Below are 24,126 nucleotides of genomic sequence, written 5' to 3'. Positions count from 1 at the left end.
GGAATCTGATTGGTTGCTAGGGGCAACTGAGCCAGTTTCACTTACCATGTTTGATAAATCTCCCCCATTGATTTTATTTACTTTCACCTCTAGAAGCCATGAAGGTGCATTTGCTCGTACAATATACTGTATAATGTGTGCTCTTTCCGATCTCCTATTACACCCTGCCTTTAGCAGGGTGCAGTAGGTGCACTAAGATGGCTTCAGTAGATCCTTTGACCTTTCCATACACCACTCACTCCCAGCATATAGCACACTTACACAAGTTTTATACTTTAATATTAATAAATGTATATTTACAAATGTCAATATTTCCCAGAATTAAGGCTTGAAAATGAGACTCATCAAGTCTGATAAGTATGTAGTAGTCTTCCTCCCGCTGTGTCGCTGAAATGGCTTGTCTATGTATGATGCAACTATGGTAACACCATGAAAGTGCAGAGAGCTATTCCTTCTCACATGACATGGGAGCGTATACTGTATATCGAGATATGGATCGACTGTCCATCAATGTCTATTAGAACTATGACAGAAACTGTCCCTTCACTTCTATTAGCAATAGTTGACGGCTTCAAATTGTGAAACTACAACTCCCAACGTGACCAAACAGGCCAGAGGATTGGTAGTTGTAGTATCACAACAGCCAGGGAATGCCTATAAGTTAGAAGATGACATCAACGTTTAGTGATGACGTCATCAGTGGGCAGGGCCATAGAACGCTGCCATGCCAACTGAATTCACAAGCTGGGGAAATGGGCATGGTGGCGTCAGTGAGAGATTACTGGAGGACGGAGAGAGGAAAAGTCTTGGGAACGGTGGTAAGTGGTGGTTTGTATTGGGACTTATATGGGGGATCTGTGCAGGACAGGGGTAGGATGGAAATGATGGGACAAACTGTTGACCAGGGCTCCTTGGACAATTGTGAGTGCTGCATCCTCTCCCCTCCGAACTCCCTGGTGGTTGCTGCTTCTTCCACTTAGTTCTTCTGTTCTGGAACCAGATTTTGACTTGGGTCTCCGTTAGGTGAAGGGTCAATGCCAGACTCAGCCTCTCACACACCGACAAGTAGCGGCTGCTGCGGAAGCGGCTCTCCAGTGCCACCAGCTGTTCATAGGTAAATGCAGTACGGGCCCGGCGGGGCTTAGAACTGACCAGAGGAGGCCGGAGGTCTTGCTGGGCCTCCCCACTTACTGACTTCTCCTCTTCTGCCTCCTTCATCCTGTGCACAGTAGATGTTCCGGCTTCGTCTCCAGGTCCAGGAACAATATCGACGGAGGAGAAGTGCATATCTGGGGAAGGTGGAAAAAAAACAATTAGTGGAGTTCTTGGAAAATAGCTGGTGCTAAGACATTATACAGAGGACTATAGAAAGATGTCATTCAGACTATATGCACTTCAAGGCTATGTCCACACAACGCAAAAATAAGGGCAAAATACGGCCGTATTTAGATAAATACGGCCTGAAATAATGATGATGTTCTTTATGGCCTTATGGTGCGTTTACACAGAGAGATTTATCTGACAGATTTTGGAAGCCAAAGCCAGGAATGGATTTGGAAAGAGGAGATATCTCAATCTTTCCTTTATGACCTGTTCCCTGTTCATAGTCTGGTCCTGGCTTTGGCTTCAAAAATCTGTCAGATAAATCTCTGTGTAAACACACCATAAGGCTATGGTCACACAATGTACTACTTTGGAAAAGAACAACCGTTGTCCATTAAAACAACGGCCGTTCTTTTGATAATACAATGATATGCATTGAAATCAATGGAACAACAGTCGTTTTTGCATTTCATTGCAGTATGAAAAAAACCTACTGACAGCACTGAGGATGAAGGTATGTCTCTTACCTTGATCCTCAGCGCCGTTCCTGTGCTGTTTGTAGTGTAAGCATTGATCCACCGCCGGCCAGCCCATCTCTTCTAATGATTATCACTGGAACAAGCCATGGGTGGGCCAGATCAGTGCTCTGGAGACGGTAGCCCCGCCCCCAGTGCTCAACACGGCCTTGCCGGACTCACCTTCATCCTCAGTGCCCCGTGCGCAATAGGGAGCTAGCAGCAGGTCAGATTTGTCTAACCTGCTGATAGTTCCCCTTTAAACACATCATAAAAAGTATAGAAAATATAGATATACAACAGGTATTGCTTAATTTATACTGTAGTTTCTCAGTACACAATAAAAAACCATTATCATAGCCTCATCCTGCTAGTGATATTGAGCATGGCAGATGCAAATATTCATTTAGACCATGCAGTTCCTCATTACACCACTAGGTGCTCCTCATATACCCAGTTCTACACTGCATATTGGATCAAGGGCTTCAAATCTTCCATAGAAACACATGCATTTTATAGTCACCTCTGGATGCATTTATTATTATTATTATTATTATTATTATATATAGATATTTATTTAAAATTGGGAAGCCTTGGGATTTGGCAGCATTTTTTCGGAAGGATTCTCATGGTTAATGGAGCCTGCAGGAAACCATGCACATAACTTTGGATATTTTAAAAGGGTGGCAAAACCATGGCCCAGGAAGCCCCACCCCCCTGCAGGAGCAAGTGACGTCACTCATGCAGAGCAGGGAGCGGAGTGCTGGGGGACTAGAGGAACCACACAGGTGAGTTAAGTATAGATTTTTTGTTTTAAATACAGATGAAGGGAGTAGTGGTATGATGATGAAGGGATAGGAGGATACTGAAGGGGGTACTGGTATGATGAAAGGGCATGAGGGTGATGAAGGGGTAGTAGTATGATGGTGGAGGGGCAGGAGGATGGAGGGTAGTAGTATGATGGCGGAGGGGCAGGAGGATGGAGGGTAGTAGTATGATGGCGGAGGGGCAGGAGGATGGAGGGTAGTAGTATGATGGAGGAGGGCAGGAGGATGAAGGGGGTAGTAGTATGACGATGAGTGGCAGGAGGATGAAGGGGTAGTAGTATGATGGTGGGGGGGCAGGAGGATGAAGGGGGTAGTAGTATGACGATGGAGGGACAGGAGGATGAAGGGGTAGTAGTATGATGGTGGAGGGGCAGGAGGATGGAGGGTAGTAGTATGATGGTGGAGGGCAGGAGGATGAAGGGGGTAGTAGTATGATGGTGGAGGGGCAGGAGGATGGAGGGTAGTAGTATGATGGAGGAGGGCAGAAGGATGAAGGGGGTAGTAGTATGACGATGAGTGGCAGGAGGATGAAGGGGTAGTAGTATGATGGTGGGTGGGCAGGAGGATGAAGGGGGTAGTAGTATGACGATGGGTGGGCAGGAGGATGAAGGGGGTAGTAGTATGATGGTGGAGGGGCAGGAGGATGGAGGGTAGTAGTATGATGGTGGGGGGGCAGGAGGATGAAGGGGGTAGTAGTATGACGATGGAGGGGCAGGAGGATGAAGGGGGTAGTAGTATGATGGTGGAGGGGCAGGAGGATGAAAGGGTAGTAGTATGATGGTGGGGGGGCAGGAGGATGAAGGGGGGAGTAGTATCATTATATGGGGTGCAGCTGCATCATATGGGCACAAACTACCAGTGTATACAGTCAGTAAGTAGAGTGCTATCTCTGGGCCACAGCCTGTTCTAAGTGGGTGGAATATACTGAGGACCCGATACTGGGGTGTGTAATATACTGGCGACCTAATACTGGGGTGTGTAATGCACATTTTGTGTTGTTCTGACTGTAAAATTGTAACTGTAAAATTTGTGTGTGTGTGGGGGGGGGGGGGGGGGGGGGAACGTGGGTGACAGGCCACACCCCGCAAACCACACTCATGATAGGCCACGCCCCACCGAGACCACACTCACAATAAGCCACACCCCTTGTTGTCAACACTAATGTGTCCCTGGAAAAAAATTTCAAATGTTTGCAACTATGTTAGGGTAAGGTTACACTTGGCTCTACAGAGCTTGGATACAGTCCTAAAAGGCTGCAGAGTGTCATATAGAACTTTTCCAAGCAAATACCATTTTTAGATTGAGGCTAACCAAATCCAAAGGCTGAAAGGACTAAATCAGACAGAATTTTGGGAGGCACAGGGAACCTTCCACCCTCTAGCTGTTAAAAAACAACAATTCCCATCATGCCTGGACATGTGTAGAGATGATTGAACCTCTTCTGAATCCCAACGCTCTGCATTTAATTACCGGTGGCTGAAGAAGTTGGATGCAGCCCTAAGACTGCCTGAAAAACATGGATACAGCTATAAGCCATAGGCCATAGGCAATATCCATGTTTTCCGGGACTCCCTAGGGTGGCACCCAACTTCTTCAGCCACCAGTAATCACATACAGAGCGTTTGGGTTCAGCATGTGAGGTTCGCTCCTCTCTAGTTATACTATGATACTGCAGTTCAGTCCCATGCATTTCAATAGAATTAAAGGGATACTCCACCAAAAAAATTTCTTTCTACTCAACAGGTGCTAGAAAGTGCCAGAGAATTGTAGTTTACTTCTATTAAGAAATCTTCCAATTCTTAACAGCTGCTGTATACAAGTTACAAATCTATATAACACCAGTTGATTTGAAAGAAAAAAAAGTTTTGCTGGCGTGCCCCTTTAAGCTGCAATACAATACATAACCTAAGGACAGGTATGATGCAGCTTTTTTTTAAATCCCTGTTTATTGGATGAGGTGAGCCCACTGTGACTGTTGCCTAGGGGTACACATTAACCTAGAGATGACCCTGTATAGCAGGGATGGGGAACCTTTGGCCCTCCAGCTGTTGCAAAACTACAATTCCCATTTGGCTGTAAAGGCATGATGGGAGTTGTAGTTTTGCAACAGCAGTAGCGCCGAAGGTTCATGTAAACTTTATTTTTCTAATTAAATTCTTTTTTTTTTTTTAATTCGGCTGTAATTTTTTTCTACCCACCCATATCCCTTCTCAGTGTTGAGGAAGCGGACGGGGCATGCTGTGACTTGGAGTTCCACATAGCCGCACATGCCCCTTCCCCAGCACAGTCTATAGCCATTGTACAAGTGTTCCAGCAGTGACCTGTGGCTCTGACACACAGTAGACAGGGGGAGCGCAGACTGACGGGTTTTATTAGCCGGGGTTATTAAGAAGAAATTGCTGGCTTCCGTGCCCTGATGAAGTGACCGGGCAGTGATTAGATCGATAGCTGTCATCTCTCTAATACAGGGGCTTCTCATCAGACAGGAAGCCTGTGCTCAGAGATAGGCAGCCACCAGTAATGGGATATTGATCTCTGCCAGGGACAAGCAGTCTTACAACTAAACCTACTTGCCCCGTCTTCCCATAGGGGCCAGAGCAATTACTGGGGCCCCGGGCTATGAGTCATCAGCAGGTCTTATTCATCGCCTTCTCACCTTATGCTTAGTGACGTCACCAGGTGAGGGGTTACAAGGGCTGCGGATGTTTGAGAGATAATCCAATAACTGCAATCCTAATGGCGGCAAACAAAAGAGTGGCGGAAAAACTATAGCAAAAATACTCATACTCATCACAGTAATATATATATATATATATATATTAGTTATGGAGACCCTGTTCAAGGGTCCTCCAGGTGGGTCTTATACGCAGCATTTGGGATGGGGATACAGTTGAGATACCCCAAGAGACGCTCTTTTGGCACAAGTTTATGGGCATAGTCGTCCCTAACAAACATATACAAGTCCATCTATCTATAGAACCTTTGCCTATATATTTTAACATATACCCCCCTATTAGAAGCATTAGCCTCATCCGATCTGAGCAGATGCAGACAATGAGTTAACCGCAATAACCCAACGTTCCGAAACCACATATATGCAAAGAGGTTCTGCAGCGACTGGATTTTTTTCCATACTTTGCATCCCTCTAAATGGAAAGTTCTAACTAGCGACCGAACAATTAACATTCTCCGACCGCATGGATCCATTTTGTCGCCGAGGTCGCGCAGGTTAATGCTACGATTCCTCTTCCTCTATCAGACATGTAAACGATCACATGACGAAGATGATGATGATGATGATGATGAAGGTCACTTTAAAGAAATCAATGGGCAGCAATCTATGCAAGCCACACAATAGCCGGACGGGCAACCAAAGTCACCGATAAATTGGAAGTTTGTACGATACCAGTTTTTAGTTTTACAAAAGTTGAGTCTCAGACTACAAACTTATTAGAAAAAACAAGACATGTACTCACCTGCCCCCTCCTCCTCCTCCTCCTCCTCCTCCGCTGTCTTACTCTCCTTAGCTTGACTCAAGATATCCGCAATAGAGAAAGGTGTATGAAGATGTTTCGGAGCAGAGTTCATCTTCTCGTCCCCGCTGTCACAGTTTAACATCCCCATAATGTTCCAGGTGATATCGGATGCGTCTTAAAGGATCCTTACAATACCTTGTGGACGGACTAGGGATGGGATGACAGTCAGGATGATCTCCGCAGCCCCTCAGTGTCTTCTATGCATGATGACTACTCTTTATGTGAGATAGGAGCCTCAGGCTTCATGGGCATCCCATAGAGGAGGAGACAGCAGCCACGAGAAACCGAGGGGAGGAGAAGGCACTAAACTGGAATGACAACAAGCAACAAGACAAGGGGAGGAGAAGAGAAGTCTATTTATCGCTGGTACCCAGTCCATTTATTTGTCCTTGGTGTCCTACTATTGTCTTCTTTCATAGCCACAATTACCGTGCACTTACACTACCCCATCCTGTCATTCGCCTCTTTCATCTCCCATCTGCCCAGCATCTCAATCATCTATTTAATTCCTCATCCATTTGGCCTCACTTTACAAATTAGTATTGGTTGGTTAGTTATAATGTGAATTTCAAGGTAAAGATTAAAACGGCCATTAACAGATCATTGTTCTCCGGTTATAGATTGATGGGGATTTTTTTTTTTTTTTTTTTTTTTTAATAATTCAGAAAGCAAACAAAGACGCGAGAGGATTTATTAGTCATACAATGTCAAGTGATGCTCAAGTGAGGTGGATGGATGGATCGGTGTCAAGGATGGGAAGAGGGAAATGGAGTTTAAAAAAAATAGTTTTAACAAAGTGGAACTTATGCATAGAAGTAAAAAAAAAAATGTCCAGCAGAAATCTGTGCAGAAGTCGCATCCGAAACTACAGCATGTCAAGATTTTTCCATTGATTTGAATAGGGAAGTTTTAGGCTTTGTTCACACAGTATTTCTGTCAGTATTTTTTCAACCAAAACCAGGGGTGGAACTGACAGGGCAAAATTATAATAGAAAGATTTGCACAGTTTCTGTATTTTCAACCCACTCCTGGTTTTGGTTTTAAAAAAAAAAAGACTGACAGCAATACTACGTGTGACCATAGCCTATATCTGCAGTGTTGTATATTTGGGTGCAGATTTGCTGAGGATTAGGTTGGGTTCACACTACGTTTTTGCAAAAAAAAAAAAAAAAACGTTTTTTTTTTAAACGTACACAAAAATAAGGTCAGGTACCTTTTTGTGTACCTTAAAAAAAAAATGCATTTTGATCTGTTTTTTTTTTAGTAATTGACGTTAATGGAAAAACGAATGCACACAAATACGTCTGTTTTTTCATCCGTTTTTCTGTCTGTTTTTTGTATAAACTGATGAAAAAAAAGGGGTTGTCATAACATTGTTTGAACCAGCCTTACAGATTTCAAATACATTGACTTGTGAATGTACCCTTAGGGCGGGGGGTTAAAGGGGCCGGGTCCTATACATGGGACCCATTCAGCTTCACACAGTACAGAATCCGCAGCGGGTCTCGCTGCGAATTCGCAGCAAGAAATCCGCTGCGGATCCGGTACGTGTGAACGTACCCTAAGGGTATAAACACACACACCATATAAGCAGCGTATTTACTGCTGCGATACGCAGCAGATTAGATCTAAATAACTGAACACAGCATCAAGTCTTCACCATCAAATCTGCTGCAGATCTGCTGCGTATGCGGTGTGTGTGTTTGTACCCTTAGGGTACAAACACACACGGCATATACGCTGCGTATTTACTGCTGCGATACGCAGCAAATACGCAGCAGATACGCAGCAGATTAGATCTAAATAACTGAACACAGCATCAAATCTGCACCACCAAATCTGCTGCGTATACGGTGTGTGTGTTTGTACCCTAAGGGTTCAAACACACACGGCTTACACGCTGCGTATTTACTGCTGCGATACGCAGCAGATTAGATCTAAACAACTGAACACAGTATTAAATCTGCTGCGTATCTGCGGTGTGTGTTTGTACCCTTAGGGTACTATTACACCAACAGATCTGACGAAAGATTATCTGCCAAAGATTTGAAGCCAAACCCAGGAACAGACTATAAACAGAGAACAGGTCATAAAGGAAAGACTGGATTTCTCCTCTTTTCAAATCCACTCCTGGGTTTGGCTTCAAATCTTTGGCAGATAATCTTTCGTCAGATCTGTTGGTGTAATAGTACCCTTAGAGTATGTTCACACGAGCAATGTTAGGTGCAGATTTTCTGCAATGATCGTATATACACCCACATTTTGCATGGAAATTTTGTAGGGGCATAAAAAATACCCTTGGATTACGAGCATAATTCGTTCCGGGGCCGTGCTTACAGGGCCGCTTTAACCAGAGGGCACATGGTGCACGTGCACCGGGCCCGCTGGTTAAAGGGGCCCCCCCGAGCAGGCCGGCCGTTGCTATGTGCGACCAATGCGGTCGCACAGGGCTCCGGCCACCAGCCTGTCAGGGGGGAGCGCCATGGATGGGTAATCTACTTACCCCCTCCATGGCGCCCCCTGCAGGGCCCCCCCCGTCCGCCGCTGCCCCCGTCCGCTGCTGCTGCGGCGCTTCAGCGCTGCAGCAGCAGCGACACTGACAGAGAGAGAGCCATTGGCTCCCTCCCTGTCAGTCACTCTTGTGGCCGCACTTCCTGCGGTCACAAGAGGCCGCACTCTCCCTCTAGCGGCCGACGTCACTGGAGCGTCGGCGCGAGGGTAAGGGGAGTGCAGCCTCTTGTGACCGGAGGAAGTGCGGCCACAAGAGAGAAGAGAAGAGGAACGCGTGGACCCAGGTGAGTAACAGTGTTTGTTTTTTTCAATGTTATATGGGAGGAGGAGCTATATACTATTGGGGAGCACAGGGGGCTATATACTATGGGGGAGCATAGGGGACTATATACTACTGGGGAGCACAGGGGTCTATATACTATGGGGAGCACAGGGAAGCTATATACTATGGGGGAGCACAGGGGAGCTATATACTACTGGGGAGCACAGGGGAGCTATATACTACTGGGGAGCACAGGGGGCTATATACTACTGGGGAGCACAGGGGGCTATATACTATGGGGGAGCACAGGGGGCTATATACTATGGGGGAGCACAGGGGAGCTATATACTACGGGGGAGCACAGGGGACTATATACTACTGGGGAGCACAGGGGTCTATATACTATGGGGAGCACAGGGAAGCTATATACTATGGGGGAGCACAGGGGAGCTATATACTACTGGGGAGCACAGGGGAGCTATATACTACTGGGGAGCACAGGGGGCTATATACTACTGGGGAGCACAGGGGTCTATATACTATGGGGAGCACAGGGAAGCTATATACTATGGGGGAGCACAGGGGGCTATATACTATGGGGGAGCACAGGGGGCTATATACTATGGGGGAGCACAGGGGAGCTATATACTACTGGGGAGCACAGGGGAGCTATATACTATGGGGGAGGACAGGGGGCTATATACTATGGGGGAGCACAGGGGAGCTATATACTATGGGGGAGCACAGGGGGCTATATACTATGGGGGAGGACAGGGGGCTATATACTATTGGGGAGCACAGGGGAGCTATATACTATGGGGGAGCACAGGGGACTATATACTACTGGGGAGCACAGGGGTCTATATACTACTGGGGAGCACAGGGGTCTATATACTATTGGGGAGCACAGGGGGTCTATATACTATGGGGAGCACAGGGGAGCTATATACTATGGGGGAGCACAGGGGAGCTATATACTACTTGGGAGCACAGGGGACTATATACTACTGGGGAGCACAGGGGTCTATATACTATGGGGAGCACAGGGAAGCTATATACTATGGGGGAGCACAGGGGAGCTATATATTACTGGGGAGCACAGGGGAGCTATATACTACTGGGGAGCACAGGGGGCTATATACTACTGGGGAACACAGGGGAGCTATATACTATGGGGGAGCACAGGGGGCTATATACTATGGGGGAGCACAGGGGGCTATATACTATGGGGGAGCACAGGGGGCTATATACTATGGGGGAGCACAGGGGAGCTATATACTATTGTGGGAGAGCACAGGGGGGGCTATATACTACTGGGGAGAGTGCACAGGGGGGCTATATACTAATGGGGGAGCGCACAGGAGGGCTGTATATAACTGGAGGAGCACATGAGGGGCTATATACTACAGGGACACCTTAAAACTATGGAGGCACAGAGGGGTATTACTATGTAGGGGTACAAGGGACCTAACTACTGTATGTGTTGGAGCCTAAAATATTTGTCTGGCAGATTCTGGAGAGAAGATTCACAGCCAGGGGAAGACTTCAAGGTGGCCCAGGCTGGATGGAGAGAAAAAGAAAAGGTGACAGACTCTGATTGGAGAAGACGCCCCCGGTGAGTCACTGGATGTAACTGCACTCTGTTATAGGATTGTAGTGTTAGGGGTCATGATGTGGCGGTATTATGTAATGGTATCATTGGTGATAACTTTCTGTTTTGTTTAGTGCAGTTTTTATGTAATATATAATCACTGTATGGTGGAAATAGTGTTATAAGGTAACTACTGTATGTATTGGGGCTCTTGATACAGTGTGGGGGCAAATTCAGTACATTATACAATGTGCCGAAAGGGAAGGGGGGGCCCACTCTTGAGGGCTGTGCACTGGGCCCACCAATGTATTAAAACGGCCCTGCGTGCTTATATTCCAAATCTACTCTTAAACCAAAGCAAATTTTCCCATAAGAACTCATGTAAATGTAGACAATTGGTTCCACACCCCAAAAATAATAATCTTTCCTTCTGAATAACAGTCAAAGCAAATGAAACAAACATTTACAAACAGATGGATATATCATATTATAAGTTACTGTACAGTATAGCAATCAGCATGTGGAGTATAATGTATAGTAAGGGCATGAACCTGAAAAAAATTGTAGCAGTTTGTAGATACAGGATGGGACTGCAGATGGGACTCCCCATAATGCAGTAGTGTAGTACAACAGGCTAGAATTACCCCCACTGTCCTGTCCCCTGATACAAGCCCCAGCCTGAAGTGGATCTGCCATGATTTGGAAGGTGAGAGAGACTTCCTGGGTCAGAGTACAGGGCTGTAGACCCCACTGTGCAGACCATGCCCCTCCCCCACTCACCCAATACAGGGAGCTCTTAAACAAAAGCAAGGCTCTTAAACCAAATCACAATTATGAAAAATTGTGAGCTCTTAAACCAAAACGCTCTTAATCCAAGTTACTCTTAAACCAAGGTACCACTGTATATCAATAGATTTAGCAGCATAATGCACAGCAATAATGGGGAAATTCTGCTATACGTCTGCAGCATGTCCGCAGCATGAATTGATACGGTGCAGATTTCTAATCCTATGATAGAGAACTGTCAAGTATGGGCAGCCGCTGTGTCATCTATTTAATCATAAAACTGACCAGTTCATCAGAAGACTTTGGCATGTAAAGCATTAATCCTACTCTATGGCCAGTTTCCCACATGTCAATTAGCAAATGTGACCGAAACCAGGCCCCCACGTGTTCAACAATGACCGTACATGACATTACCCATAATCCCGTAGAGCTGTGCAGGGTTACTGCAACTCTGCTCCCATTCACCTTAATGGGAGATTAGCAGGAGCTGTCTGCTTTTAGCACTGCCGACAGCTGATTAGTGAGGGTGCCAGGTGTCAAACTCCCGTCAATTAAAAAAGAAAAAAAACAACACAGAAACACCCTTTAAGGGGTTATCCAGCACTACAAAAACTTGGACACTTTCTTCCAGAGACAGCACCACTCTTGTTTCTAGTTCAGGTGTAGTTTGCAATTAAGCTCCATTCACTTCAATGGAACTGAGTTACAAAACCTGCACCCAAACTTGAGACAAGAGTGGTGTCATCTCTAGAAGAAAGGAGCCATGTTTTTGTAGCTCTGGATAACCCTTTAAGAGTACCTTCTTAAAGGGTTGTCCAGGGAGAAGAATACAGCTGAAGACTTCTGTTTCCAAGTGCTTAAGAGGTTATGCAGTGCTACAAAAACATGGCCACTTTCTTTCAGAGACAACACGACTGTTTCACGACAACACGATTCACTTCAATGGAACTGAGCAGCAAAACCCCGCCCAAGCTGTAGACAAGAGTGGGGCTGTCTCTGGAAGAAAGTGGCCATGTTTTTGTAGCGCTGGATAACCCCTTTACCTCCTGTTATTCTATGTTTCGAAAGTATCCCTTCCAAGACATAGAGGGGCGGGTCTAAATCGCTGAAGGCGATGAGGAGCACTGAAGCGGACAATCCCCTTTAAAGTTATACAGAATTAGAAAAACATGGCCACTTTCTTTCAGGAACAGCGCCACTCTTGTCCTCAGTTTGTGCGTGGTATTGCAGCTTATTTCCACTGAAGTGAGCCAAGTTGTAATACCACACACACACACACACACACACACACACACACACACACACACACACACACACACACACACACACACACACACAAACTGAAGACAGGGGTGGTTATAGTAGTGTTGCTTAAACCTGACCTGCTAAAACTCAGCTCTGATGTTTGGAAGTATAAGGAGGTCGGTGCTGCAGCACTGACAGGGATAGAGGTGTCACACAGATAAAGTTATAAAACAAAACATGGACTAAGAGTATATTAACCCCTTACTACCCCTCTGTCAGGGCACTATATGTGGCTACCACCATCTGCATCTGTCTATGCTGTGCAACAAGGATTAGAAAAACAATTTTAACTCTTTATTATCATATCAGACTTATTTAAAGGAGAAGCGATTTATAAAATCCAGCAGCCAGGAGGGGCAAGGGGAAATTATTTACAAGTACAGACTTACCTCTCCTCAAGCCTGCGGAAAACTGTGGGAGTGGCCACGGGACCCCCGCAGATGGACTGGCTGCTCAGCCAATCAGTGACTGGAGTGGTGTCCGTCCCAGTCTATCAGCCGGGTTGAAAAGTGTCAGCGCCGGAGCCCGGCAGGGTTCTTGTGGCCAGTCCTGCCCTCACCACGGGCACAAGGAGAGGCAAGTCCGTACTTGTAATCTATTCCCCCTTGCCAGCTGCCTGATTTTATAGATCGCCAGGCTTCTTCTTTAAGGGTACAAACACACACACCGTATACGCAGCAGATACGCAGCTAATACGCAGCAGATTTGATGCTGTGTTCAGTTATTTAGATCTAATCTGCTGCGTATCTGCTGCATCTCTGTTGTGTATTTGCTGCGTATCGCAGCAGTAAATACGCTGCGTATACGGTGTGTGTGTTTGTACCCTAAAGGGGTTATCCAGTGCTACAGAAACATGGCCACTTTCCCCCTACTGTTGTCTCCAGTTTGGATGGGGTTTTGAAACTTAGTTCCATTGAAGTAAATGGAACTTAATTGCAAACCACATCTGAACTGGAGACAACAGTAGGGGGAAAAGTGGCCATGTTTTTGTAGCGCTGGATAACCCCTTTAAAGTTAGAATGCTCCTTTAAATCAGCAGATTGGCAGGATTAGAGCCCAACCAATTTGATATTAATGGTCTATTCTAAGAATAGGTCATCAAAACAAAAGTCTTGTGTAAATCCCTGGTAGCTTCACACGTACCGTATCGCTGCGTATTTAACGCTGCGTTTTTATCGCTGCGAGTTTGGTGCGATTTTTACATGCAAGTTTTGATTTTCACATGAAAATCATGTGAAAATCAAAACTCGCATGTAAAAATCGCACCAAACACTCAGCGATAAATACGCAGCGATAAATACGCAGCGATACGGTGAAGGCACCCTAAAGAGGATGTACCACCAGGCGCCCTCATGGGGAAGCTGATGCCATGGTCCATTTTTCGAACCGCGGCCCGGTTCCCGTGTACAGCGCCGTTCTTATCCAGCGGTACCGGTCTGGTGCTAAAGCACTGGAGGTCGGCCGACCAGCCCGCCCCCAGTGGAAGGGAATTCCCTCCTCTCTATGACGAGGCTCCATTAGAATCAAGCGTCATAGAGGGGAGGGAATTCCTTCCCACTGGGGGATTCCTTCCCACCGGCCCAGTACTGCTGGATAGAACAACGGATAGAAAAAACGGACCGCAGCATCGGCTTCCCCATGAGGGCGTTCTATCGGTGAGTTAAATTCAAGAGAATGTACCTGGTGGTACATCATCTTTAAGAAGAAGCAAAATGTGTATTTGCTTGTTTCCTCTGCACCAGTACATGGTGGGGATAGTCCTTTCGCATGCCCTGCCGCAGAAACGGTGTGCCTCATCGTAAAACATCTGACATGTCATGTTCTAGTGATCGGTCCCTGAGCACAGTCCTGTTCCAGGTCATGTCACAACATTCAAAGGTGAACCTTCCCTCTAAATCAGACATCTTATACAAATCAAATAGATAACATGGATTGGTCCTGACTTATTATACAGATTTCATCTTAATACAGTGTACACCACATCTGCTATATAAAAGTGCGGTGTCCACTCTACCAATAAAACATATAAACAAAATCTACGGTTATAACTAGAACCCGTCACCTGACTGCGTCTATCTCTACCAAGGCTTTATAAGGGTCATGTGATTGAGGTACCTACACGATTACTCCTATATTATCAGTTTTATTACTGTCTCTTATTTTATATTTCCTCCCGTCTTTATGGCCATTAATATTCTGTCCTTGTGCAGCCTTTAAATTGCTTTGATCCAGGGTGTGTATCACCCCCGACCTGTCCTGATGACTCCGGCAAGCGGAAATCAATACTCTCAGCGTGTGGCTGGCTCTGATAAGGCAGCGCGGCGCGGTTTGGCCTTCAGAGGTGCAGCTGGTTGGATGTATTATTAGACATCAGGCCCAGTAACCGGCATTGTGGAGCTTGTACCTACATGAAGAATAATAAGCAGCTTTCCATCACCTCACCTGGAATTCAATGTACTGTAGACATCTGCGGAGATCACCCTTATTATTATACCCCCGGGACACTTGTATAACCACAACAGGAAGCCTTCTTACTTATAGGGTCTAAGTTGCATAGACACAGGCAAAGTAGACAATTCTTGTCCCTATTCAGACTTGGTGATTATGCATTATACCTGTATATTACATGGCAATGTTGGAAAGAAATCCACTGGTAAATTGAATTATCAGCGGCATGTTCACACTAAGGAATAGGCAATGAATTGCAAGCAGAATCCACATTTAATTTTACCCGTATTCTGTCTGTAAAATATGTACAGAACAACGTCCCTTTGTGTTCAATGGGATTTCCACTCTGCTGTTTACATGACGGAATTTACACATGGAATGTTCCCCCGTGGATCCACATTGAGATGTCAATTCTTTGGGTGGATTCCACTAGAGAAATCCCATAGAAGTCATTGGGGCTTTGAATTTCCGCTTTCTGCTCGCATTCTGTTCAAATTCCGCCAGAGGAAATTTCAAGCAGAAAACTTTCCTATTCAATTCCTCACCTATTCATCATAGTGAACATAGGGGGAGATTTATTGAACATGGTGTAAAGTGAAACTGTCTCAGTTGCCCCTAGCAACCAATCAGATTCCACCTTTCATTCCTCACAGACTCTTTGGAAAATGAAAGGTGGAATCTGATTGGTTGCTAGGGGCAACTGAGCCAGTTTCACTTTACCCATGTTTGATAAATCTTCCCCTTAGTCCGTTATTATTAAACTATTAGTGGAGTCAATGGATTGATAAATGGCCTATAGACATTGGGGGACATTTATGAAGATCGGTCACAAATTAGGCCCCACCCCCAATTACCCCGCCAGATTCACTAAGAGGCGCACACCGAAATCTACACCGAGCAGGCGTAAATCATGGTAAATCTGGTGCAGAAGTAGGCCACGCTTCCTCTCTGTGCCCCTCCGCCCACCCATTAGGCAAAGGGGGGGGGGATAAGGCAGGCGTACGCCACGGAGAAGGTAAGCATCTGTATCTTCTCCATTGTGCGCCATGGGCGAAGGTTTCACAAATTTCCCCCATAGTGTACTGAATAACGGACGTTGTTTGTGCGGACGTCAAATTAATGTCCATGACCATTATTAGTGGACATTATTTTTAGTCGTTCACACAGTTTTCACTGTCTTTATTACTAAATTCAATGGACCTTAAGGGTGCGTTCACACCTACAGGATCTGCAGCAGATCTGCAGCTGATTTGATGCTGTGTTCAGTTATTTAAATGAAATCTGTTGCAGAAAATCAGCTGCAGATCCTGTAGGTGTGAATGCACCATAAAGAAAGAATCACACCTAAAAGGGCCTGAGCTAGAACAATGTACCAACAGCTGTCACTGTACTTACGGGTGCCAAAACCGCAAAATGACAGATGTGATTTTGAGAGAAAAAATAACTGAGAAAAAAAACGTTGTGAACATAGCCCAAACTGTAACAATTCACAATGGAACCACATGAAGTTGTATTCCCCCATACATAGAGACACAGAAAGAACTGTAAAGGTGATGCTACAACCAACGATATGATATCACAATACATTCTACGTGGTGGAAGTAATTGTCATAATATACAGACAACCTATACTACTATATAGCCATACTGTACAATGCATTGCTCATAAGCCACAATAAAAAGGTTACATATAGAAAACTATAATTCGCTAAACTTATAGTATAGCCAATCCATACCGCCTTGTTGGAGGCGCTAAGGACACCTTTTTAGCCTCTGACAACTTAAAGGCAACCAATCACGCCGAACATGCCCCTAATGATACATCACTCCGCACGCTTCCCAAACATCCCCCTATACCCTCCGTGCCCTCCTTGTTTACACCGTAATCTTACCTTTCTGATGTCCCGCGCTGTATGGTAATTAGGTGTAAGTAGTCACGGTGGGCGTATGTAGTCACGGTCCTGGGCGGTTGTGAGCGCTGTAATCACGCCCAGAGGGACGTGATTGAAAGACCTGCGCTCCACTGACGTCACCTGGAGCCTGCGTTCTACATCAGCGGTGCGCCGACGTCTTCAGCACGCTGTGCATGCGCGGTACATCAGCGTCTTCACCCACCGTACCGCGCATGCACGGCGTGCTAAAGACGTCGGCGCGCCTCTGAAGTGGAACACAGGCTCCGGGTGACGTCAGTGGAGCGCAGGTCTTTCAATCACGCCCCTCTGGGCGTGATTACAGCGGCCAGGACCGTGACTACATACGCCCACCGTGACTACTTACACCTAATTACCATACAGCGCGGGACTTCAGAAATGCAAGATTACGGTTTAGTCAAGTAGGGGAGGGAGGGGGATGTTTGGGAAGCATGCTGGGTAATGTACCAGTACATTTCCTTATCATTGGGGGCATATTCGGCATGATTGGTTCCCTTTAATAGGAGCCTATGGTTGCATCCAGGGTGTGTGCCCGGAGCTTCTCCTATGCATGTGCCAAATGTGTATCACCTAATCATAGTGGGAACATAGCCTTAGTGTCATCTAATCATAGTGAGAACATAGCCTTATGGTGTGTTTACACAGGCAGATTTATCTGACCAATTTTGGAAGCCAAAGTCAGGAATGGACTTGAAAAGACAGTGAATCTCAGGCTTTCCTTTATGACCAGCACCCTGTTTATAGTCTGTTCCTGGCTTTGGCTTCAAATTCTGTCAAATAAATCTCTCTGTGTAAACGCACCATCAGTGTCTTCTAATCATGGTGGGAACATAGCCTTAGGCTGCCTTTACACAGAAGGATTTATCTGACAGATTTTGTGAAGCCAAAGCCAGAAATGGATTTGAAAAGAGGAGAAATCTCAGTCTTTCATTTATGACCTGATCTCTGTTTATAGTCTGTTGCTGGCTTTGGCTTCAAATCTTTGGCAGATAATCTTTCTGTGTAAATGCACCCTTAGTATCATCTAATCATAGTGTGAACATAGCCTTAGGGGCCTATTCCACGGATCAATAATTGGCCGAATCAGCCTGATTCGGCTGATTATCACTCCGTGGAATAGAGACAACGATCAGCCGATGATCGTGTCATCAGCTGATAGTTCATTTAGGTTCAGACTTAAAATCATCGTTCGCCACCCGCGCATCACTACGTGGAATAGCGGTGCGCGGCGGGCGACCGACAATCTCACAAGCACCATACATTACCTGTCCAGGCAGCAGGTCCCGCGCCGCAGCAGCTTCGGAGCCGTCTGTCTGAACTGACAGACCACTCAGCCAATCACTGGCCGGGACCGGGAGAAGGAGAAGACCTGCGCCTGGACAGGTAATGTATGAAATAAGTCTCGCTAAACGATTGTCGGGCCGTGGAATAGGCCCAGTAAACGAGCGCCGATGTAGCCGACCTGTGGCTGTACAATTGTATCTGCAGCAGCTGGACAGCCGCAGGTTGGGGAACATGGCCTGAGGATTACAAGGTATAACTTTTTATGTAGATTCAGACATGGAATAGGCTCAGTTATTAAAGATAATCCAAGTCCTAGCGGGAAATGTATAAAATAAGTGATTTATCACAGTGTCAACTACGGCACATACATCCCAGCTACATCAATTGGGCAGATACTGCTGAGGTTAATTCAGATGGGTATTTGGAGGCCAAAATAAGTTCCTAACAATAAAATACATAAATAACTATAAGAACATTTATTTCTTCTTCTCTCTTTTTTTTTTTTAACTAAAAAAAAAATAAATCTGTTTCTAAGGTCACACCCGATTGGTTAACACTATCTTGTAAAATTTTATGTGTTGATTCAGTAAATATTTGAATTCTTAATAAAAAAAAAATAACATTTAAACACAACTATAGAGCAGATATATAAAAACAAAGTTCTGCTCCCGGACTACATGTCCCATGGTGCTCCGCTCCTGTCTACGTCATAGGTGGGCGTGGTCCGCCCTGCTACTTCTTACTGAAGCAGCTGTCGGAGATGGCGTCCTGGGCGAGCGGGGTGCGGGCGGTGCTGCTGGACGTCAGCGGTGTCCTGTACGACAGCGGTGGCCCGGCGGGCGGTACCGCCATTCCCGGCTCCGTAGAAGCCGTCAACAGGTGCGGTAACGGCTGCTAGACGAGGAGGCGTGGCTTATAAGTTTTCGGGCGTGGTTTATGACAAGAGAGGGCGTGGCTTAGCTCGTGAACTTTCAGGACATGCTTTGTTATGTAACCTGATGTAGCAGGATTTATGTGATGCCATAGTTTACATTCCCAATAACGTTTTTGGTGGAGTCGTCCATATGTATGGGGAGTACACCGATTGAAACAGAAAACTTTTAAATCAACAAAAACGCAGAGTGTGAACACAGCCTGTAATTCAACAACAATAGTAGCTGCACAATCTGTCCAGCAGAGATTGTTCTCTGATCCCAGGGGAGTGTTCACACCTGCGGGAGTCACATGTTGCAGATATTTAAGGATCCAAAGTAAAACTCCAATGCTATTCAGCTCTTGTTATACATGGAGATTATGCCTGGAAGAAATGTAGATAGTGTATTGTGTATAGTGTGCGCTGATTGGTGGCAGTGGGAACATGCCGGCGGCTTACACTGCAACTTGTGTACAGAATAAGTGACACAAGATGAGCAGCTGATGGGAGAGAGCCAGAGGGAGACATCACTGCGCTAAGAGAGGAAGAGAACCTGTGTGTGTGTGTGTGTGTGTGACATCACTGCGCTAAGGGAGGAAGAGAACCTGTGTGTGTGTGACATCACTGCGCTAAGGGAGGAAGAGAACCTGTGTGTGTGTGACATCACTGCGCTAAGAGAACCTGTGTGTGTGTGTGTGTGTGTGACATCACTGCGCTAAGAGAACCTGTGTGTGTGTGTGTGTGTGTGACATCACTGCGCTAAGAGAACCTGTGTGTGTGTGTGTGTGTGTGTGTGACATCACTGCGCTAAGGGAGGAAGAGAACCTGTGTGTGTGTGTGTGACATCACTGCGCTAAGAGAGGAAGGGAACCTGTGTGTGTGTGACATCACTGCGCTAAGAGAGGAAGAGAACCTGTGTGTGTGTGACATCACTGCGCTAAGGGAGGAAGAGAACCTGTGTGTGTGTGACATCACTGCGCTAAGAGAACCTGTGTGTGTGTGACATCACTGCGCTAAGGGAGGAAGAGAACCTGTGTGTGTGTGTGACATCACTGCGCTAAGGGAGGAAGAGAACCTGTGTGTGTGTGACATCACTGCGCTAAGGGAGGAAGAGAACCTGTGTGTGTGTGTGTGTGACATCACTGCGCTAAGGGAGGAAGAGAACCTGTGTGTGTGTGACATCACTGCGCTAAGGGAGGAAGAGAACCTGTGTGTGTGTGACATCACTGCGCTAAGGGAGGAAGAGAACCTGTGTGTGTGTGTGACATCACTGCGCTAAGGGAGGAAGAGAACCTGTGTGTGTGTGACATCACTGCGCTAAGAGAACCTGTGTGTGACATCACTGCGCTAAGAGAACCTGTGTGTGACATCACTGCGCTAAGAGAACCTGTGTGTGTGTGTGTGTGTGACATCACTGCGCTAAGGGAGGAAGAGAACCTGTGTGTGTGTGTGTGTGACATCACTGCGCTAAGGGAGGAAGAGAACCTGTGTGTGTGTGTGTGTGACATCACTGCGCTAAGAGAGGAAGAGAACCTGTGTGTGTGTGACATCACTGCGCTAAGAGAGGAAGAGAACCTGTGTGTGTGTGACATCACTGCGCTAAGGGAGGAAGAGAACCTGTGTGTGTGTGACATCACTGCGCTAAGGGAGGAAGAGAACCTGTGTGTGTGTGACATCACTGCGCTAAGGGAGGAAGAGAACCTGTGTGTGTGTGACATCACTGCGCTAAGGGAGGAAGAGAACCTGTGTGTGTGTGACATCACTGCGCTAAGAGAACCTGTGTGTGTGTGTGTGTGACATCACTGCGCTAAGGGAGGAAGAGAACCTGTGTGTGTGTGTGACATCACTGCGCTAAGTAAGGAAGAGAACCTGTGTGTGTGTGACATCACTGCGCTAAGAGAACCTGTGTGTGTGTGACATCACTGCGCTAAGGGAGGAAGAGAACCTGTGTGTGTGTGTGACATCACTGCGCTAAGGGAGGAAGAGAACCTGTGTGTGTGTGACATCACTGCGCTAAGAGAACCTGTGTGTGTGTGACATCACTGCGCTAAGGGAGGAAGAGAACCTGTGTGTGTGTGACATCACTGCGCTAAGGGAGGAAGAGAACCTGTGTGTGTGTGACATCACTGCGCTAAGGGAGGAAGAGAACCTGTGTGTGTGTGTGACATCACTGCGCTAAGGGAGGAAGAGAACCTGTGTGTGTGTGTGTGACATCACTGCGCTAAGGAAGGAAGAGAACCTGTGTGTGTGTGACATCACTGCGCTAAGGGAGGAAGAGAACCTGTGTGTGTGACATCACTGCGCTAAAGGGAGGAAGAGAACCTGTGTGTGTGTGTGACATCACTGCGCTAAGGGAGGAAGAGAACCTGTGTGTGTGTGTGTGTGTGTGAGACATCACTGCGCTAAGGGAGGAAGAGAACCTGTGTGTGTGTGACATCACTGCGCTAAGGGAGGAAGAGAACCTGTGTGTGTGTGTGACATCACTGCACTAAGGGAGGAACAGAACCTGTGTGTGTGTGACATCACTGCGCTAAGGGAGAAACAGAACCTGTGTGTGTGTGACATCACTGCGCTAAGGGAGGAAGAGAACCTGTGTGTGTGTGACATCACTGCGCTAAGGGAGGAAGAGAACCTTGTGTGTGTGTGTGTGACATCACTGCGCTAAGAGAACCTGTGTGTGTGTGTGTGTGTGACATCACTGCGCTAAGAGAACCTGTGTGCATGACATCACTGCGCTAAGAGAACCTGTGTGTGTGTGTGTGACATCACTGCGCTAAGAGAACCTGTGTGTGTGTGTGAGACATCACTGCGCTAAGAGAAGCTGTGTGTGTGTGTGTGTGTGACATCACTGCGCTAAGGGAGGAAGAGAACCTGTGTGTGTGTGTGTGTGTGACATCACTGCGCTAAGTGAGGAAGAGAACCTGTGTGTGTGTGTGACATCACTGCGCTAAGAGAAACTGTGTGTCTGTGTGACATCACTGCGCTAAGAGAACCTGTGTGTGTGTGTGTGACATCACTGCGCTAAGAGAACCTGTGTGTGTGTGTGTGTGTGTGTGTGTGTGACATCACTGCGCTAAGAGAACCTGTGTGTGTGTGTGTGTGTGACATCACTGTGCTAAGAGAACCTGTGTGTGTGTGTGTGACATCACTGCGCTAAGTGAACCTGTGTGTGTGTGTGACATCACTGCGCTAAGGGAGGAAGAGAACCTGTGTGTGTGTGTGTGTGACATCACTGCGCTAAGAGAACCTGTGTGTGTGTGTGACATCACTGCGCTAAGAGAACCTGTGTGTGTGACATCACTGCGCTAAGAGAACCTGTGTGTGTGTGTGTGTGACATCACTGCGCTAAGGGAGGAAGAGAACCTGTGTGTGTGTGACATCACTGCGCTAAGAGAAACTGTGTGTCTGTGTGACATCACTGCGCTAAGAGAACCTGTGTGTGTGTGACATCACTGCACTAAGAGAACCTGTGTGTGTGTGTGACATCACTGCGCTAAGAGAACCTGTGTGTGTGTGTGTGTGTGTGTGTGTGTGTGTGTGTGACATCACTGTGCTAAGAGAACCTGTGTGTGTGTGACATTACTGCAGGAACCTGTGTGTGTGTGTGTGACATCACTGCGCTAAGTGAACCTGTGTGTGTGTGTGACATCACTGCGCTAAGAGAACCTGTGTGTGTGACATCACTGCGCTAAGAGAACCTGTGTGTGTGTGACATCACTGTACTAAGAGAACCTGTGTGTGTGTGTGTGTGTGTGTGTGTGACATCACTGCGCTAAGGGAGGAAGAGAACCTGTGTGTGTGTGACATCACTGCGCTAAGGGAGGAAGAGAACCTGTGTGTGTGTGTGTGACATCACTGCGCTAAGAGAACCTGTGTGTGTGTGTGACATCACTGCGCTAAGAGAACCTGTGTGTGTGACATCACTGCGCTAAGAGAACCTGTGTGTGTGACATCACTGCGCTAAGAGAACCTGTGTGTGTGTGACATCACTGCACTAAGAGAACCTGTGTGTGTGTGTGTGTGTGTGTGACATCACTGCGCTAAGGGAGGAAGAGAACCTGTGTGTGTGTGTGACATCACTGCACTAAGAGAACCTGTGTGTGTGTGTGACATCACTGCGCTAAGAGAACCTGTGTGTGTGTGTGTGTGTGACATCACTGCGCTAAGAGAACCTGTGTGTGTGTGACATCACTGCGCTAAGGGAGGAAGAGAACCTGTGTGTGTGTGTGTGACATCACTGCGCTAAGAGAACCTGTGTGTGTGTGACATCACTGCGCTAAGGGAGGAAGAGAACCTGTGTGTGTGTGACATCACTGCGCTAAGGGAGGAAGAGAACCTGTGTGTGTGTGACATCACTGCGCTAAGAGAACCTGTGTGTGTGTGACATCACTGCGCTAAGGGAGGAAGAGAACCTGTGTGTGTGTGACATCACTGCGCTAAGGGAGGAAGAGAACCTGTGTGTGTGTGACATCACTGCGCTAAGAGAACCTGTGTGTGTGTGACATCACTGCGCTAAGGGAGGAAGAGAACCTGTGTGTGTGTGTGTGACATCACTGCGCTAAGGGAGGAAGAGAACCTGTGTGTGTGTGACATCACTGCGCTAAGGGAGGAAGAGAACCTGTGTGTGTGTGTGTGACATCACTGCGCTAAGAGAGGAAGAGAACCTGTGTGTGTGTGTGACATCACTGCGCTAAGAGAGGAAGAGAACCTGTGTGTGTGTGACATCACTGCGCTAAGGGAGGAAGAGAACCTGTGTGTGTGTGACATCACTGCGCTAAGAGAGAGGAAGAGAACCTGTGTGTGTGTGGACATCACTGCGCTAAGGGAGGAAGAGAACCTGTGTGTGTGTGACATCACTGCGCTAAGGGAGGAAGAGAACCTGTGTGTGTGTGAC

The 24,126-nt window shown here is 46.7% G+C and overlaps 2 protein-coding genes across 2 annotated transcripts in view; one reads left to right on the top strand and one right to left on the bottom strand.

Moving 5' to 3' along the window:
* Positions 1–319: 319 nt before the first annotated feature.
* On the bottom strand, positions 320–19,084 carry NKX1-2 (NK1 homeobox 2). The gene is made up of 3 exons (XM_069980084.1): positions 19,063–19,084; positions 1,851–1,935; positions 320–1,289 (listed from the first exon to the last, which is right to left on the bottom strand). The coding sequence occupies exons 2-3, from the start codon at positions 1,915–1,917 to the stop codon at positions 697–699; spliced, it is 660 nt and encodes a 219-aa protein (XP_069836185.1). The 5' UTR covers positions 1,918–1,935; positions 19,063–19,084; the 3' UTR covers positions 320–696.
* Positions 19,034–24,126, top strand: part of LHPP (phospholysine phosphohistidine inorganic pyrophosphate phosphatase) — a 26,623-nt gene continuing 21,530 nt past the window's right edge. The window contains exon 1 of the mRNA XM_069980080.1: positions 19,034–19,198. Within this exon, the coding sequence (XP_069836181.1) occupies positions 19,080–19,198 (119 nt within the window). The 5' untranslated portion in view covers positions 19,034–19,079. The remainder of the gene's footprint in view (positions 19,199–24,126) is intronic.

Source organism: Dendropsophus ebraccatus, chromosome 8, assembly GCF_027789765.1.
Source record: "Dendropsophus ebraccatus isolate aDenEbr1 chromosome 8, aDenEbr1.pat, whole genome shotgun sequence".
Lineage (NCBI taxonomy): Eukaryota > Metazoa > Chordata > Amphibia > Anura > Hylidae > Dendropsophus > Dendropsophus ebraccatus.
The sequence above is the reverse complement of the archived record's forward strand: the minus strand, read 5'-3'. Positions and strand labels throughout refer to the sequence as shown.